General features: G+C 49.3%; 2 protein-coding genes across 4 annotated transcripts in view; one reads left to right on the top strand and one right to left on the bottom strand.

Annotated features, from left to right (window-relative positions):
• Positions 1-4,289, top strand: part of Cacnb3 (calcium voltage-gated channel auxiliary subunit beta 3) — a 12,967-nt gene extending 8,678 nt beyond the window's left edge. For both annotated transcript variants that reach the window (XM_005353958.3, XM_005353957.3), the window contains exons 4-13: positions 282-397; positions 646-710; positions 914-933; positions 1,162-1,242; positions 1,341-1,399; positions 1,541-1,650; positions 1,835-1,986; positions 2,206-2,301; positions 2,401-2,550; positions 3,031-4,289. In XM_005353958.3, the coding sequence (XP_005354015.1) occupies positions 282-397; positions 646-710; positions 914-933; positions 1,162-1,242; positions 1,341-1,399; positions 1,541-1,650; positions 1,835-1,986; positions 2,206-2,301; positions 2,401-2,550; positions 3,031-3,345 (1,164 nt within the window). In that variant the 3' untranslated portion in view covers positions 3,346-4,289. The remainder of the gene's footprint in view (positions 1-281; positions 398-645; positions 711-913; positions 934-1,161; positions 1,243-1,340; positions 1,400-1,540; positions 1,651-1,834; positions 1,987-2,205; positions 2,302-2,400; positions 2,551-3,030) is intronic.
• Positions 4,290-5,368: 1,079 nt separating this feature from the next.
• Positions 5,369-17,102, bottom strand: part of Ddx23 (DEAD-box helicase 23) — a 21,057-nt gene continuing 9,323 nt past the window's right edge. For both annotated transcript variants that reach the window (XM_005353955.3, XM_013348717.2), the window contains exons 4-17: positions 12,870-12,963; positions 12,505-12,570; positions 11,744-11,882; positions 11,268-11,401; positions 11,053-11,165; positions 10,703-10,846; positions 10,393-10,618; positions 9,952-10,097; positions 9,274-9,451; positions 7,851-8,093; positions 7,124-7,275; positions 6,840-6,948; positions 6,041-6,215; positions 5,369-5,730 (exon numbers count right to left, since the gene is read on the bottom strand). In XM_005353955.3, coding sequence (XP_005354012.1) covers positions 5,507-5,730; positions 6,041-6,215; positions 6,840-6,948; positions 7,124-7,275; positions 7,851-8,093; positions 9,274-9,451; positions 9,952-10,097; positions 10,393-10,618; positions 10,703-10,846; positions 11,053-11,165; positions 11,268-11,401; positions 11,744-11,882; positions 12,505-12,570; positions 12,870-12,963 — 2,143 coding nt within the window. In that variant the 3' untranslated portion in view covers positions 5,369-5,506. The remainder of the gene's footprint in view (positions 5,731-6,040; positions 6,216-6,839; positions 6,949-7,123; positions 7,276-7,850; positions 8,094-9,273; positions 9,452-9,951; positions 10,098-10,392; positions 10,619-10,702; positions 10,847-11,052; positions 11,166-11,267; positions 11,402-11,743; positions 11,883-12,504; positions 12,571-12,869; positions 12,964-17,102) is intronic.

The following is a 17,102-nucleotide window of genomic DNA, read 5'->3' as shown; positions in this document are numbered from 1 at the left end:
ACACAGACCTGATTCCAAAGGTCCCCACCATTCTCGGACCTGGTTTGGTCCTCAGTTCTGTGTCTAAGGGGGAAGCTAGAGTAACTAACCAGTAGTCTCTTGTGACATCTGTGATGCTACACGACTTGTGGCGGGAACCTGGCTGCACTCTTCTGTGATGCCATCATACTCTCCTTGGCCCTTCTTCTACCTTCCTTACACCAGCTTCCCAAAGTCTTTCCTGGCTCAGAAGCCTGGACCAGTGCCTCTCACAGTTCCTCCCCACTCTTATCCATTCCTAGAAGTACAGCAACGACTGGTGGATCGGGAGGCTAGTGAAAGAGGGGGGAGACATCGCCTTCATCCCCAGCCCCCAACGTCTGGAGAGCATCCGGCTCAAACAGGAACAGAAAGCCAGGTGAGAACGGTGCAAGACTCAATAAACACACACCCCAAACACAGACACCTGACCCACAGAACACAGCTGCACATTTATACCATGCAAGTCCACACTCACATACACACATAACATACATGTATGCACATAACATACATGCTTAACTGTCATAAGGGTTGCTAATTTGTAAATCATTAAATGATGTCTGGAACTGACGGATACATTCAACCCCCCCCCCTTTTTTGTTTTACCACCCCCATATCTGTCAGGAGATCTGGGAACCCTTCCAGCCTGAGTGACATTGGCAACCGACGCTCTCCTCCTCCATCTCTAGGTAGCCTTCCCTCAGCTCACTCATGGGTGGATGGGCAGATAAGACAGTGGAAGGGGGTTCTCCTCAGTGAGGTTTATGGGAAGGGGCTGGCGGAGGGATTGTAAAAGCAGGAGAACCCCCTTTTCTCCCTTGGGGAAGGGACTACCACGCCCCAGGCCCTTTTCCCTTCACCAACTTTAATCTTTTATTTCCTTTCCCAAAAGCCAAGCAGAAGCAGAAGCAGGTGAGTCGGAAAGGGACCTGGACTGGGGGGCTGGGGGACTGGGAGGCTGAGGGGCTGGGGGCTGGGGGGCTGAGGGTCATTGTGGATTTTGGTTCTGGTCAAGTCACTGCTGGCATCTGCAGAACAGAGGGGAGGGAACCCAGAGCTCTTAACTCTGCCCCCAGAACAATCAGGTGTAAAGTGGGTACCAAGACCAAGATTTTGTCTGACCTCCTGGCCATTCTGCAGGCGGAACATGTTCCCCCATACGATGTGGTGCCCTCCATGCGGCCTGTGGTGCTGGTGGGGCCCTCGCTGAAAGGTTATGAGGTGAGGACAGTGGGGACGGTCTGTGTGGAGGGCGTGAACTCTTAGGGACACTGCCTGCCTCCTGGGACCTTCTGTCAGTGCCATACCCTCTCCTCCAGGTCACGGACATGATGCAGAAGGCTCTCTTTGACTTCCTAAAACACAGGTTTGATGGCAGGTAAGTTGCCCTGGCCTGGAATGGAATGAGAGTTGGGAAGAAAATAATTCCTCATGCCCAGAGCTACTCTCCTCCCGAGGAGAGTTGGAGCTGGGTAAAGAAGGCCTTGGGTTTGAAGGCCGCTGTGACCCTCCACACCAGGATCTCTATCACGCGGGTCACAGCTGACCTCTCACTGGCTAAGCGGTCTGTGCTCAACAACCCTGGCAAGAGGACCATCATTGAGCGCTCCTCTGCCCGATCCAGCATTGGTGAGCACTCCTTTGGTCTGCTTCTCTGCCTACTCGAACTTTTTTTTTTTTGCCCATGTCCCACCACCTACCCCAGGTCTGCCCTCATTGGCCCAGTCCATTGCCTGTCTCACCGCATAGCAACCCTCAAAGCCCTGGATTAAACAGTGGGCAGAGCCCCTGGTGAGCTGCTCCCCTTCCTTAGCTGAAGTGCAGAGTGAGATTGAGCGCATATTCGAGCTGGCCAAATCCCTGCAGCTAGTCGTGTTGGATGCTGATACCATCAACCACCCAGCACAGCTAGCCAAGACCTCACTGGCCCCCATCATCGTCTTCGTCAAAGTATCCTCACCGAAGGTAAGCGAAACTGGGGTGATTGGGGTCCCACAGGTGATGTCCCCTAGAATATAGTGCACCTCCACTTGGGCCATGCCTGGAATGACCGCCACACTGAGGCATCCTCACCTGATACTCTAATGCCCTATTACAAGTTGAGAATGTGCCTAGTTCCTTCCAGGCCCAGCTCTGACTGGAGCCCCTAGAGACTCTCGGCCTATCTCTGCCCTTCTACTTCAGGTACTCCAGCGGCTCATCCGCTCCCGGGGGAAGTCGCAGATGAAGCATCTGACGGTACAGATGATGGCATATGACAAGCTGGTTCAGTGCCCACCAGTGAGTGCTTGGGTCAGCTGCAGCCACACCCTATTCCAGGGTGCAGGAGCTCTGGGATTGCTGTTGAGGAGCCAACCTCCTCATGTGCTTTCTCTCCAGGAGTCATTCGATGTGATTCTGGATGAGAACCAGCTGGAAGACGCCTGCGAACACCTGGCCGAATACCTAGAGGTTTACTGGCGCGCTACCCACCATCCAGCGCCTGGCCCTGGACTTCTGGGCCCTCCTAGTGCCATCCCTGGACTTCAGGTAACCATTTCCAGTGGGCAAAATGTGCAGGCTTACACAGTCCAAGCGAAGCTCCTGCCCCGCCCAAAGGGATTGCCCTTGGTCTGCATGTGAAGCCAGGGATGGTACAACTGTCAGCTCTGCTTCAGCTTGCTCTACAGACCTAGGGCGTATAGGTCAAGCAGCTTCCTGGTTGAAGGGCACAGTGAATGAGTAATCAGAGATGGGCCTTCCAGGGTCAATGGAAACATTCTATCCCCATTCTCCCAGTCACTTTTTAAGGGAGAGCCTGAATTTGCAGGAGCCCAAACTCCAGCTTTCTGTGTCTGGCCCAGAAGAATGCCCCAGCTTACTTCCTTCCTCACACTATTTAAAACAAAACAAAACAAAACCTGGGAACTGAGAATAGAGGGGGAAGAATCCCACCTCCCTGTCAGAGTCCTGGGAGAAGCAAAGGCCAGGTCTGCTTCATCTTACTTAGACCTGTTGTGTGGCCCCCAGAACCAGCAGCTGCTGGGGGAGCGTGGTGAAGAGCATTCGCCCCTGGAGCGGGACAGCTTGATGCCCTCAGATGAGGCCAGCGAGAGCTCCCGCCAGGCCTGGACCGGATCTTCACAGCGCAGCTCCCGCCATCTGGAGGAGGACTATGCAGATGCCTACCAGGACCTGTACCAGCCTCACCGCCAACACACCTCGGGGCTTCCCAGTGCTAATGGGCATGACCCCCAAGACCGGCTCCTAGCCCAGGACTCGGAGCTCGACCACAATGACCGGAACTGGCAGCGTAACCGGCCTTGGCCTAAGGACAGCTACTGACCACCACCTGCCCTACCCTGGCAGGCACAGGCACAGCGGCTGGGGTGCCCACCTCAGGCTGGTTGGAGTTAGACTGGCATTAGGCTGCCACTAGGTTCAGCTCCCACAACCCCCTGCCCAGCCCCTGGTCCAGGGCTGACTGTGGTCCCAAGGTTCTGGGAGAAGCAAGGGGCCCCCTCACCTCCTGGGCACAGTGACCCTGTAGGCTCTCATCCCAGGTACTAGCTGTGTTCTGTACCCTTGGCACCTTCCTCACCTGCACAAGAAGCTGCTGTAGTGGGCAGTGATCTCAGGCCAGGATCACTTAGCAGGGGACACCCGACCAGAATGGATGCCCCTCTAATAACGGGGGTGGGAGCGTGGGCAGTACAGCATGAGTCCTAACAAGGGGCTCAGTTGTGCTCTGGGCTCTAAAGGCCTCTACTCTCCTCACGGCCACACATCAGAAACGAAACAATCAGAGCTCAACATGGTGGCACTTCTGTACGTCAGCTGGGGTGGGCAAGGACACCTAAGACAGGAGCAGTGCAGGTGAGGCTGGACAGACTCACAGCCGAAGCTCTGCTAGACAAAGGCCCTCCTCTCCAAACCAGGAAGCTTAGCATCTGGCAAGCCTAGGGAACTGGAGCACAGTGAAGCCAGAGCTTGGACTGCGGGGGAGGGAGGAGCAGCTTCCGGCCCCCTTGCGTTTCTCATTCTTTTGCCCTTGCATCTGTCATTTCTGTTCTTTCCCTCCATGCCTCCTGCAAGACCAGGCTCCCTGACTCATAGCTGCCGCTTGTTAAGTTAGGGTTAGATGAGGACACTAGGCCACAGTGGACACCCCCAGAGGCTGTCCACCTGGCTACCCTTGCCTTATGGCTCTAGCGTGTGACCTACAGAGCATGCTCCATTAAGAACCTGCCCCACCTCATTGTCATCTCCAATAAACACCATGCACAGTCCTCAGGTGTCTGGTGTGTTGACTCATATGGTTCTATATTACTGTGTGGCCTACGTCTGCAAAGTCTGTGCAGTCTTCTGGCCCCTTTCTCCCCAAGGATTCCAGAGTGGGAAGGGAAAACAGCAATGGCAAGAAGCATTGTATTTGTGGGCACAACACACCCCAGGCCCAGTGTCTGGAGGGAGATGGTTTGGCAGTGCAGAAGGGACTTGCTCTGAGAAGTGAGGAAGCAGCATGGACAAAGCTTCCTACTGTCCCCCAGGGCTCCACAAGTAAGCTATAACTTGAATTCACATGCTTGCCTACCTTCCAGGGGCTAAGGAGAGCACATGTCTGAAGAGGACAGGGACCTGCGGTCCTCGTCAGACCTAACTCCAGTGCTGACTCTAACCAGGAGCAGGGGAAGCCAGATCAGGCACATCCTGCTGCCATGCTCTCCCATCTGCCCTCCAGTGTCGCCTACAGATAAATGTACTAGCTGAGAAGCTAGGCCTGTCTTTTAGTGTGGTTGTCTCTCATTTTCTCAGCTAACCCATGTTCAGCCAATGCTGTTTTTGCTGACTTCTGTGGTTCCCAGAGAGGAAGATTAGCCAGACCTAGAGACAACCTTAATATTCATGTATTTATTCTCAGAACATATAAACTTATCTTCTCAGAGAATAGAAAACAGAAATTTCACTCAGTGACTTAATGATGGACACAGTCAGCTCACCCAGTCCCCATATCTAAAAAAGAGTCCCGGGCTGGGGGGGGGGGGATGCCTAGAGTGCACAGCACCCTGTGGCATAGGCTGTGCACAGCTCTGAAGGCTCTCAACCTGTTGTCAGAGTGACAGAGTCCAAGGTCCACAATCTTCATGATGCCAGATCCCCTGGGTCAGTTAGGGCAACAACGTACTGCAGTACAGTCACACATGTGCTGAAGGAAGTCACCTCCAGGTGGCCAGGTGTTTGTTCAGGTTGGGGGACAGGGCTAGGCAGCTGCCCTGTAACCAGGACAGCAACAAGGCTGCAAGGGGCAGAGCTGGATGAAACCTGACCTAATATGCTCCTCCATCTTCCTGTCCCCATGGAGCCCACCTCACAGGCTCCGGACCAGGGAATCTGATTGTTTCCTAAACCCCATACCCAAGAATGAGAGCCCGGAAAGAGGGATGGGAGGGTTAAAAGGACAGGCACCCTCTTTGGAGCATGTTTATCAATGCAATCAAGTGTTGTGTCAAGCAAAGATGGTCTCTTCCCTGCGCTTCTTGGTGAGGATGGTGCCTGGCTTGTGCTGGGCATCAGGGTGGTTTGCTAGCTCTGGAGGGCAGGACGACACCGGGCTCTCTAGGATAGCTTGCTTCAGTTCATAGAACACAGCCGAGTCCTCTTTGGTGAGGAAGGTGATGGCTACACCACTCTTGCCTGCTCTTCCCGTGCGGCCAATTCGGTGAATATAATCTGCGGAGCAGAAGGATGTCACTCCAGACCAAGACAGATGTCCTGATGACTACTCTACCATGGGCAAGCAATTCAGCTCCTGCTGTTGACACCCGGTGAAGCCACAGTATTCGCCTCTCTGCCTGTCTCCCACTGCTGACTCGTCACATGGCAACACTAAGGGTCAACTAGCCCCCATGAAGTGTCATCCTAGACACTGGGGCCACATCGTCCAGACTAGAACAGCTTTTCAGAGCACCCTGACTCTGAGAGGGAGGATACAAGTGGTCTCTCCTTACCCTGAACTGAAGCCACCTTCGCTGGCACTCACCTTCAATATTTTTGGCCATATCATAGTTGACAACCATAGACACATCTTGAATATCAATACCACGACCAGCCACATCTGTAGCCACCAAAATATCCTTGGCTCCAGCCTTGAGGTTGGACAATGCAAATTCTCGCTGCTCCTGGCCTTTTCCACCATGCAGTGTACAGGCATTGTACTGTGGAAGACAGAAGAGAAAAGGGAGCAGGAATGAGGACTGGGGGGGGGAGGGGCAGAAGGTAGGAGAGAGCACAGGAAGCAAGAAAAGGAGTTGAAGAGAAGTGAGGAAAGCAGGTGAGCTAGAGCAGAAAATGAAGGAAGTACGGAGTGCTGGGGGGGAGGGGGCGGGGCGGGCAGGGCAGAGCAATCTTCTGAGGTGAGAGCCCAGCAGATGACAGGTTCTGAAGGAGAATCCGGGCACAGGAATCAGCATGGAAACGGAGCAGGAAAGTTAAGAATGTCAAGAGCTGAGTGGTGAGGACGCCCTCTGCCTCATTAGCAGTTCAGGGGCTGGCCGTCAGCACCTCCTCCAGCACCTCCTCCGTCCCTACACCATCTCAGACAGCACACACCTCTCTCCAACAGCCCCACCCCATTACATGGAGATCCACAGGGGCTCTGGCTGCTGTGGCTGGAAGAGAAGTTACTTCCTTCTTTCCTCAAACCACACTCTTCTTTTGGCTCTGCTTCGTTAGATGCTGCAGAGATTAAACAATGAGGAGACCTGGCACTACCCACCCTGCCCCTAGTGTCAGAGAGCAGCAACAGCAAGGTTAGTCTTTTCTCTGCCTGCCAGACATACCCCCATCTTCTCAAGAGACTTGGCCAACACGTCACAACCCTTCTTCTGGTTGACAAAAATGATGATGGGTGGATCAAAACCTTGTTCCAAAATTGCCAGCAGCTTTTTCCTGGGGGAAAAAGAAAATGAGATACACAGTACTCCTGACCCAGTGAAACACTCAACCCCTACAATGAGCAGACTTCAGGGTCCTTCAGCAGTGAAGCAGCTACCCCACAATGAAAGGAACTGTCAAACAAAAGCCCTCTTTCCACCCAGGTATCCCAGCTCAGCTGGCTCCATACCTCTTTTCTGATTCTGACATGAGGAAGACCTTTTGTTCCACGCGCTCATGGGGCTTGCCTGCAGAGCCAATGTACACCACAGCAGGTCTCCGAAGATAGCTTCTGGCTAGACGCTCCACCGCTGGGGGCATAGTAGCCGTGAACATGACTGTCTATAAAACAGGAGGTTCAGCCCTGGGCCCAGGCAGACGGAACTACATACCCTGTTGTTACCACAGACAGCTCATCTCAGGCTAAAGACATTAAATGAGTCCTGCTATAAATCCGTTACTTGTCACCCTGGGAAACAATGATCTTTACTTTTTATCTATGGCAATAAGGACCAGAAGTATTTGCTACAACCTGTGATCCAGATAGCACTGTGATTCCTTATTTTTGTTTAGCTTTCTTGATATGTAGATATGACTGATCTGGAATTCACATGTACGACAAGCTAGCCTCAACCTTGGGCAATCTTTCTGCCCCTGCCTCCTGAATGCTGAGATTTTAGGTGTGAGCCACCATGCCTGGCACTATTTTTTTCTTTTCTATATAGCATGATTCTCTAGGAAGAGTTTTCCAGGTTAATCTAAACAGTTCCACCCTTTGAACTTGTGCACTGGGCCCAGAGGGTTGTACCAGGCACCACTAGCATGCTGAAGCACGTGCACTGGGCCCACACTAGGCAAGAAGGGTATGAAAACAGACTTGGGAACTGGCCCCACTTCTTCCAATGAAGTTTCCTTACTTGGCGGTATTTATGTTTTCCTGACTCAAAGTTGGCCAACATCTTCTCTGGGTCCTCAGCCTCATCTGTGTCCGGTTTCTGGTTGCTGACAGGCATGTGTTCCAGGATCTTTTGTACATCTGGCTCAAAACCCATGTCAATCATCCTGTCTGCCTCATCCAGAACCACATAGGTACAGCGGCTCAGCACCAGGTAGCGGTTCTCCAGCACATCGATGAGACGTCCTGGGGTGGCGATCACAATCTGGGGGATATGGCGTAATCAAACACGGCCTTAGTAGGTAAATTCCTTCTTTTCTTTCTCCTGTGAACTATCCACCCACTTAGCAACAGACCTTCAATGCGAAGGAACTTGAACTCCAACCTCCAGTCAGATTTGGTACTTAAGGTTCCTGAGAACTGACATGAAATCATCTGCTACCTTCCATTTCCTTCAGGAACGAATGGGGCTTCTGAGTAAGACCAGGATCAGACAGGTGGCTATGCAAGAGGTTCTTCCTTAGATGGAGAAAGGCTAATACCACACGGAGGAATTACACTGAGACATCTACACAAGAACACTCTCTTAGCAGACTCCTTAAAGGATCTCTTCATCTATGGTTTTACAAGAGTAATAAGAACACAGGCTTTGGGCTGGAGAGATGGCTCAGTGGTTAAGAGCACAGGCTGCTCTTCCAGAGGTCTTGAGTTCAATTCCCAGCAACCACATGGTGGCTCACAACCATCTGTACTGAGATCTGGTGCCCTCCTCTGCCTTGCGGGCATACGTGGAGGTAGAATGTTGTATACATAATAAATAAATCTAAAAAAAAAAAAAAGAACACAGGCTTTGGGGCTGGAGAGATGGCTCAGAGGTTAAGGAGCATTGCCTACTCTTCCAAAGGTCCTGAGTTCAATTCCCAGCAACCACATGGTGGCTCACAGCCATCTGTAATGGGATCTGGTGCCCTCTTCTGGCCTACGGCATACACACAGACAGAATATTGTATACATAATAAATAAATGAATATTAAAAAAAAAAGAACACAGGCTTTGGTTATGAACCATTCCCTCTTCCATGTGGCCCACTGACAGCCATGTGTGACTGCAGACAAGTTATTAACCTCGTCTTCATCTATAAAACAGTGTATAATCTATATGCCACTCTCATATGGCTGTTGTGATGACCATTAATTATTAGCATTACTAATTAGTATATATTACTATAATTAACTGCACCAGCTTCTGTGAACTCTGAATCCAGTGATCTGAGTTCGTATCTCAGTGGAACCTGCTCTGTGAGGAAGAGACCTGGTCAGTCACCCTCGTCAACTCAGACCACGAGACCCAGTATAAACGGGCTGCCTTGCATGTTTCAGCATCGCCAGGGCTATGTTTTACTTCACTGTCACTAGAATTAATTAATGCTCATTTGAAAAACAAACCTCACAACCCATGCGTAGCCTGAAGCCTTGGTCTTCTCTGGAGATGCCACCAATGACAGCCACCGTGCGGATACCTAGTGGCTTTCCAAATTTGATGGTTTCTTCCTCAATCTGCTGAGCCAACTCACGGGTAGGAGCCAGAATAATGGCGTAAGGGCCCTGGTCTGACTCTTCGATCCTGTGGTAAATGGAGTATCCCACAGTTTCATAAGCTTTGTCTCGTCCAACCACAAGTAGAAGCAAGACAAAGTCATTCTTCAGGGCAGCTATGGGAATGGGCAGGTTCCATTGCAAAAATCGGACTACAAGATAACCAAGTTCTCCAAGGAGCAATCCTTGCTCTTTGATAAGATCTACTTATTTCCTAGTATCCAACCCAGATTAAAGAGCCTCTGACTAAAAATATTTAAAAATTAAAGGTAGCAGTTTGGGGAAGGGGAGACATGCTGAAGGTATCAGAGGTACAACCTTTGCATAACATATATGACGTTCTAGGTTTAATCCCCAGAACTGCACAAAACATGGTGGTTCACATGTAATATCAGCACTAGGTGAGGGTTGTCTACAAAGGGAATCCAGCCCTTTCTCAGCAAACAACAAACAAAGCCCCTACGGACTCTTGTTTGCCTCATCTTTTCTACTCACCAAATCTGCCCAATTGGTAATAGCTGACCATACCTGTCAATCTTGGGAAGTGTGGTGATCCAGACCAGTAACGGGATAAGGAAGGCTGCTGTCTTGCCACTGCCGGTCTCAGCCACACCAATGATGTCACGATTCTGTAGCCCAATAGGAATGGCCTGACGCTGGATAGGTGTTGGCTCCTACGGTGACCCAGAACAAAAGCAATGGGTAGAGAATCACATATCCTGGAATAGTGCTAACACAGTGGGACACATGCTACTACCATGTACCTGAGACACAAAGGGAAGGGGACGCAAGGACAAACACAATCCCTAAAGGCCCGCACTCCCATAGGAGAGTGACCGCGTGGTTTGTCTGGTGCCCAGGGACAGAGAAGACACTAGAAGGAACAAATTCTCCAGTCCCAACTACATTTATAGTATTAGAATGTAACAGGGAAAGCAGCAGATCTCCTAAGCCAATCTGCTCCTTTACCTTGTAGCCACACTTATCAATGACTTCCAAGATATGTGGGGGCAGAGACGAATCTTTCCAGGACCGGATGGGATTGGGGATTTTGCCACCTTTGGTGGTAATGCTATAGTCTTCACGGAAGATCCTCCAGTCCCTGTCTGTCATCTCGTCTAACTTCTTCTGGGACCAATGGCGATCATCCCAGCGTTGCTTGGCTTCCTTCTTACGAAGTTTACGGAGTCTTGCCCTGAAGAGAGACACAATGAAGATTAATACAGTCCTTTCTGTAGAGTCTGGGCTCCATCCAATCACCCTAAACCCAATTACTCACTCCTCTTGCTCCTTTTCTTCCAGGGTTCGCCTCTTTTCCATCAGGTCTCCATAGAAACGTGACTGTTCTCGTTTCTGCTGCTTTAGGTCAATGCCTGCAATGAAGCCTCGCCCCAACAACTGCACCTGGTGCCGTTCTTTGTACCTGGGATGGAGAGATAAAGTAGAAAGGTAGCTATAGGAGGCAAGGGAAGTCTGCCAACACTCCAGCCAGCACCTTGCCGTGCTCAGAAGGTGGGGTGAACGCTAGTCTATCAATCTCCTCTTCCTCATCCACCTCGCTTTCCTGTCATCAGCCCTTTCTAGGACCATTTAGTCCATGACCCAGCTGGTGGGCACAGAGCTACTCACAGGGGGTTGTAGTCAATGGAAGTGTCTTCAGATGCATCCCACTCAAACACAAACTTCCGGTCGTTGAGATGCCTTGTTCGGCGCCGTTTTTTGATGCCACCCAGATAACGCTCCTACTCAGGAAGAGAACACAAAGCCAGTCAGTCCCAAGGCCCAGGCCCAAGACCAGAGCGGCAGATAACTAACGCCTGTTTGTGAGGGCCTAGCCAGCACACCTTAATAGCATGCAGCTCCTTGCTCTTATCCTTTTCTTCCCGGATCTTCTGGCGCCCTTCCTCATCCTCGTTCCCATTGGTCTCCCGCTCCATCCTCTCTCTCCGTTCCCGCCGCTCCCGCTCCTGAGGATCTTCTGCAGATCAAAGAAGGAAAAGCTACAAAAGAGCTCAGTGGGAGGAAGAGGTCCTGGAAGGAATCCAGTACAAATGAGGAAAATGAGTGTACACACGTAGACAAGGAGATCTAATAGACAGTCCCATAAGCTTTCACCACTTTTTTCCCTTTCCAAATTCTGGAACAAACAAGTTCCTATCCTCCACCCTCCCCTTTCTTTCTTGCAATGGTTGGGGGTCAAACCCAGGGCCTTATATACAGTAGGCAACTATTCCACCACTGAGCTACAGCTCCAGTCCAAGTTTCTATTTCTCCACAATTTCAGCCCATCCTTCCTTCCTGCTCAGGATAGAAAACAAACCTAGCATCTTCCTGCCCAAATCCTGGAACTGTTTCCTTTTCTTCCTCTCTTCTTCCAGCATCTTCTGGCGCTCTTCCACTTCCTGCTGCCGCCGCTTCAGAGCTTCAGCTTCCCGCTCTGCTTTGGAGAGGAACTTGGGCTTCAAGACAGATGGAAATGAGTATCAGAGAGCCTGGGCAGGAACAACCACATCACTGCTACAGAGACCCAAGGAAGCCCCTAGAAACTTGCTCAGATATTAAATATTCTGATAAACGCCGGGCGGTGGTGGCGCACGCCTTTAATCCCAGCACTCGGGAGGCAGAGGCAGGCGGATCTCTGTAAGTTCGAGACCAGCCTGGTCTACAAGAGCTAGTTCCAGGACAGGTTCCAAAGCCACAGAGAAACCCTGTCTCGAAAAACCAAAAAAAAAAAAAAAAAAAAAAAAAAATCTGATAAAAATACAGAGGCCTAGGACTCTGCTATGGGCTAAAGCTTTCCCTCATCATAATAAAAAGCATGAAGGGGGCTGCAGAGAGTTGGGGGCCATGGCAAGTTAATTGTCTAGCACACTAAGTAAGGCCTTGTGTTCATGAGAGAACATCAGAGGAAAGACCTCTGGGGAGACGAGCATCCATATCTAGGAACACGGGCCTCAGAAGCAATCACTACTGCCACTGCAGCTGAGACTTCTAACATCCAGCGCTGATGCTGAAGCTGCCCAATCTGTGGTGCTCTGTTATGGCGGACGGAACATATTAATACAGACCCCAAATTCTTACCTTAGCTTCGGCTTCTTCCTCAGCCTTTTTCTTGGCCAGAAGTTCCTCCAGGGACAGTGGCTGGATCTGAACATAAAACATGGGGACTTGGCTCATAAACATTCTCTCCTTCAGCTGGGTGGTGGTGGCACACACCTGTACCCATCCACACCCAGAGGCAGAGGCAGGAGGATCTCTGTGAGTTCAACGTCAGCCTGGTCTACAGAATGAGTTCCAGGACAGCAGAACTACACAGAGAAACCCTGTCTCGAAAATAAAAAAAAAAAAAAATTAAAAAATTAAAAAAAGAAAAAAAAAAACAAAACAAACAAACAAAAACGATTCTCTCCCTTGAGCTGAAGACAAGACTCACAAGTCTTCTTTACCTTAGGCTTCCTGTCGCTATGGTCATCCTCATCGCCCTTCTTAGAGTCTCTGTCTTTCCGAGATTTGAAATCTTTTCCTCGACCAGGAGACAAGCTTTGAGGAAAGAGAGAAAGGTCATAGCTCTCGCACCCTAGCCTATGGATGAGATTTAGGCTGAGCCCCCAAAAGAGTACAGATGTTTTCCTATTACTAAGACTGGCCCATGGTCATCCTTCAAGTCCTAATGCTCTCTTAAGCAAGGCCTAGTTCCCTGCCTGCTCTGAAACCTAAGTATGCCTTATCTTGTCCCCACTTACTGACTAAGCCCTTCAGGAAAGTGGACCTTCACTACTGTCATCAGAAGTTCTAAACCAGTCAGGGTAGGGGGCACACGTCTTTAATCCCAGCACTCAGGAGGCAGAGGCAAGTGGATCTCTGAGAGTTTGAGGCCAGCCTGGTCTACATAGTTTCAAGACAGTCAAAACCACATAGGGAGACTTTGTCCTAGAAAATTAGTCACACCCATGAAGTCTCACCAACATGACTGTGTAATGTGAGCTGAACAAGGACAATAGACATGCTAACATGGATGGGAAGCCTGGCCTCAACGCTACACAAAGAACTACGGGCAATTCAGGAATGCTGAGATCAAGAGAATAGTGTTCTCCAGGAAAGAGGCCACCAATTGTTTCTCTAATACCAAGTGATCAGCCCTGAAAACATACACACAAGTAACATTACTTGTATTGAGCAGATGTACTTATGTATTTTGGAATACACATACATACACATATGTAACGACAATTACATGGAAATGGAGCATGAGGTCATGTATTTGAAAGTGAAAAAGGTTATATGGAAGGGTTTAGAGAGGAAAGAAAAGGGAGATGATATAGTATAATCTCAAACTATAAAAGAAATAATTTTTTTAAATTTAAGATAAGAAAAAATCTTTTAGATTTTAGACAGGTGTAATGGCTCATCTCTTTAGTTTAGCACTCAAGGTGACAGGCAGGAGGACTGAGACAAGTCTGAGATCACCCTGGTTACCAAGTGAGATCCAACATAAAAAATGACAGCAACAATAAAACCAGCAGGGCAGTGGTGGTGCAGGTCTTTAATCCCAGTGCTTGGGAAGCAAAGGCAGGTGGATCTGAGTTCAAGGCCAGCCTGGTCTACAAAGTGGGTTCCAGGACAGCCAGGGCTACATGGAGAAACCCTGGCTTGGCAAAAAAAATAAATAAATAAAATAAAATAAAATAAAAAATCCCAAACATTAGTTGCACATTGAAAAAAAAATTACCTTCAACTATAATAGTGAACTGAGCACACATGGCTGGGCTCCCACAGCTGGAGAGATACAGTTACTTACACCTTGGCTCATCTTCCCCTGAGCACTATTCCCATCTCAGGTCCTTCACACTTGCTGTATGTTACGTTTTTTTTTTTTTTATTTATTTATTAAGGATTTCTGCCTCCTCCCCGCCACCACCTCCCATTTCCCTCCCCCTCCCCGCCACCACCTCCCATTTCCCTCCCCCTCCCCCCAATCAAGTCCCCTCTCCCTCATCAGCTCAAAGAGCAATCAGGGTTCCCTGACCTGTGGGAAGCCCAAGGACCGCCCACCTCCATCCAGGTCTAGTAAGGTGAGCATCCAAACTGCCTAGGCCCCCCCAAAGCCAGTACGTGCAGTAGGATCAAAAACCCATCGCCATTGTTCTTGAGTTCTCAGTAGTTCTCATTGTCCGCTATGTTCAGCTAGTCCGGTTTTATCCCAGGCTTCTTCAGACCCAGGCCAGCTGGCCTTGGTGAGATCCTGATAGAACATCCCCATTGTCTCAGTGTGTGGGTGCACACCTCGCGGTCCTGAGTTCCTTGCTCGTGCTCCCTCTCCTTCTGTTCCTGATTTGGACCTTGAGATTTCTGTCCGGTGCTCCAATTTGGGTCTCTGTCTCTGTTTCCTTTCATCGCCTGATGAAGGTTAATATTCAGGAGGATGCCTATATGTTTGTCTTTGGATTCACCTTCTTATTTAGCTTCTCTAGGAATGTATGTTACATTCTAAGAACAAAAGCACCCTACAGTCTCTGTAACACCTGTCCTTTCCCTTTAACCTACATACCACACCTGCTAAGAATTCTACAGAGAAGTGATATATTACTTCCTGGGAACCTCTCTCTCTCTCTCTCTCTCTCTCTCTCTCTCTCGCTCTCGCTCTCGCTCTCTCTTTCTTGCCAGGCTTTCTTGTAGCCCTGGCTGGCATGGTACTAGCTTTGTAAACCAGGCTACCTCAAACTCAGAGGTCTGCCTTCCTCTGCCTCTCAAGTGCTGGAACTAAAGGCATGTGCCACCACACCCAATACTTTTTTCTTTTTTTTTTCCGAGACAGGATTTATCTGTTTAGTCCTGGCTGTCCTGGAACGGAACTCGATTTGTAGACCAGGCTGACCTCAAACTAACAGAGATCCACCTGCCTCTGCCTCCTGCTGGGATTAAAAGTATATGCCACCAGGCCTGGCCCTTTTATTTTAATTTACATTTTTTATTGCCACATTTTGTGTGCCCGCACACGTGTGCGTGTGCACCTGTACATTTGTACACGGTCTGAGGACAATAGGTAGAAGTCAGTTCTCTCCTTTCACTCTGAGAGTCCTGGGGATCAAACTCAGGTAGTCAGACTTGTTGGTCAGCAAGTGCTTTAACCCGCTGAACCATCTTGCCTGTCCTCAGCTTTTGCAGCACCCACATGGTGGCTCACAACCATCCTTCACTCCAGTCCCAGGGATCCAATGCCCTCCTCTCCTCTCACTTCAGAGGACACCAGGCATACATTGGTGTACACACACACACACAAAATAAAAATAAATAAATCTAAATTTTTAAAATTAAGAATCTACTTCTATTTTTAATTATGTGCATGTGTTTGCGGGGGTATGCGTGAGTGCAGGTGCTCACTGAGGTCAGATGCACTGGGTCCTAAGGGGCTGCAGCTATAGCTACAGGCAGTTGTGAATCACCTGATTTGGGTGCTGGGAACTGAACCTGGGTCTTCTGCAAGAGTACATCTCTCCAGCCCAAATTAAAAATTTTAAAAGATATTCTATTAATCTATTAAATTTATTTGTGTAGCCTAGATAAGCAATTGAATGGTATAATAGAGTTATAGGAATGTTTGATTAATTGGTAAGATTTTCAAATTAATTTATAAATTCCAAGAATACTCTGAACATCAAAATGTGACCTTAACTATTTTACTTTCTGCTTTTCGTTTTGTGGGGGTGGGGTGGGTGGGTGCATGTGTGTTCAATATGTGCACAGAGGTCACAGGAAGAAGAGCCCCAATTTCCACCTTTCTGTTTTATAGCTAGAACATCATATTATAACCTCTTTCTGTTTTCTTTCCTCTTTTTTTGTTTTGATTTTTTGAGACAGGGCTTCTCTGAGTAGCCCTAGCTGTCCTAGAAGTTGCTCTGTAGACCAGGCTGTCTCTGCTTCCTCATGCTCTACCACTGCCTGGCAGCACTGACTTTTTTGTCTGGGATCTAAACTCAGGCCCTTGTGCTCTTACCACTGAACATCCCTACCCCCACTTCACTTTATTTTTTCTTTTTTTACTTTTATTTGTGTTTATTTTATGCTAAATGATCCCTGTGCCGTAAGATTTTGTTTCCTCAGTTTCTTCTGGGATATCCCTTCTTCTTGTTAACTGCTTCTTCTTCTGGCTTGGGAAACAGTTTATTCCTATTCCATGAGAATCATTTTAATGTTGAGGAAAGTTCACATGAATTAACCCAACCTTGAACTCTGGGAGGGCACTGGTGCGCCTTAGTGCTCCATTCACCTGCTGTTCAGGGACTGGAAGCCTGAGCTTCAGCACTGCTCCATATTTTTAAGCACGTGCAGCAAAATTCAGCACGGTTTTAGGGGTGCCAGCCCCACTGTTTGTCTTGGGAATACCTATGGACTCCTTCGTTATACTGCTGGGACGGCACAATTTAGAGTGACATCCGTCAGATACCTGGTGGCTTTTTAGATATTCATACCCTTGATGGCATGGGCAATTACACAGGTGTGCTTAAAGTAAACGTGAAGAAGCTGGGCGGTGGTGGCGCACGCCTTTAATCCCAGCACTCGGGAGGCAGAGGCAGGCGGATCTCGGTGAGTTCGAGGCCAGCCTGGTCTACCAAGGGAGTTCCAGGACAGGCTCCAAAGCCACAGAGAAACCCTGTCTCGAAAAACCAAAAAAAAAAAAA

This window comes from Microtus ochrogaster, chromosome 15, assembly GCF_000317375.1.
Source record: "Microtus ochrogaster isolate Prairie Vole_2 chromosome 15, MicOch1.0, whole genome shotgun sequence".
In the NCBI taxonomy this organism is placed as follows: Eukaryota; Metazoa; Chordata; class Mammalia; order Rodentia; family Cricetidae; genus Microtus; species Microtus ochrogaster.
This window is presented reverse-complemented; position numbering and strand designations above follow the sequence as displayed.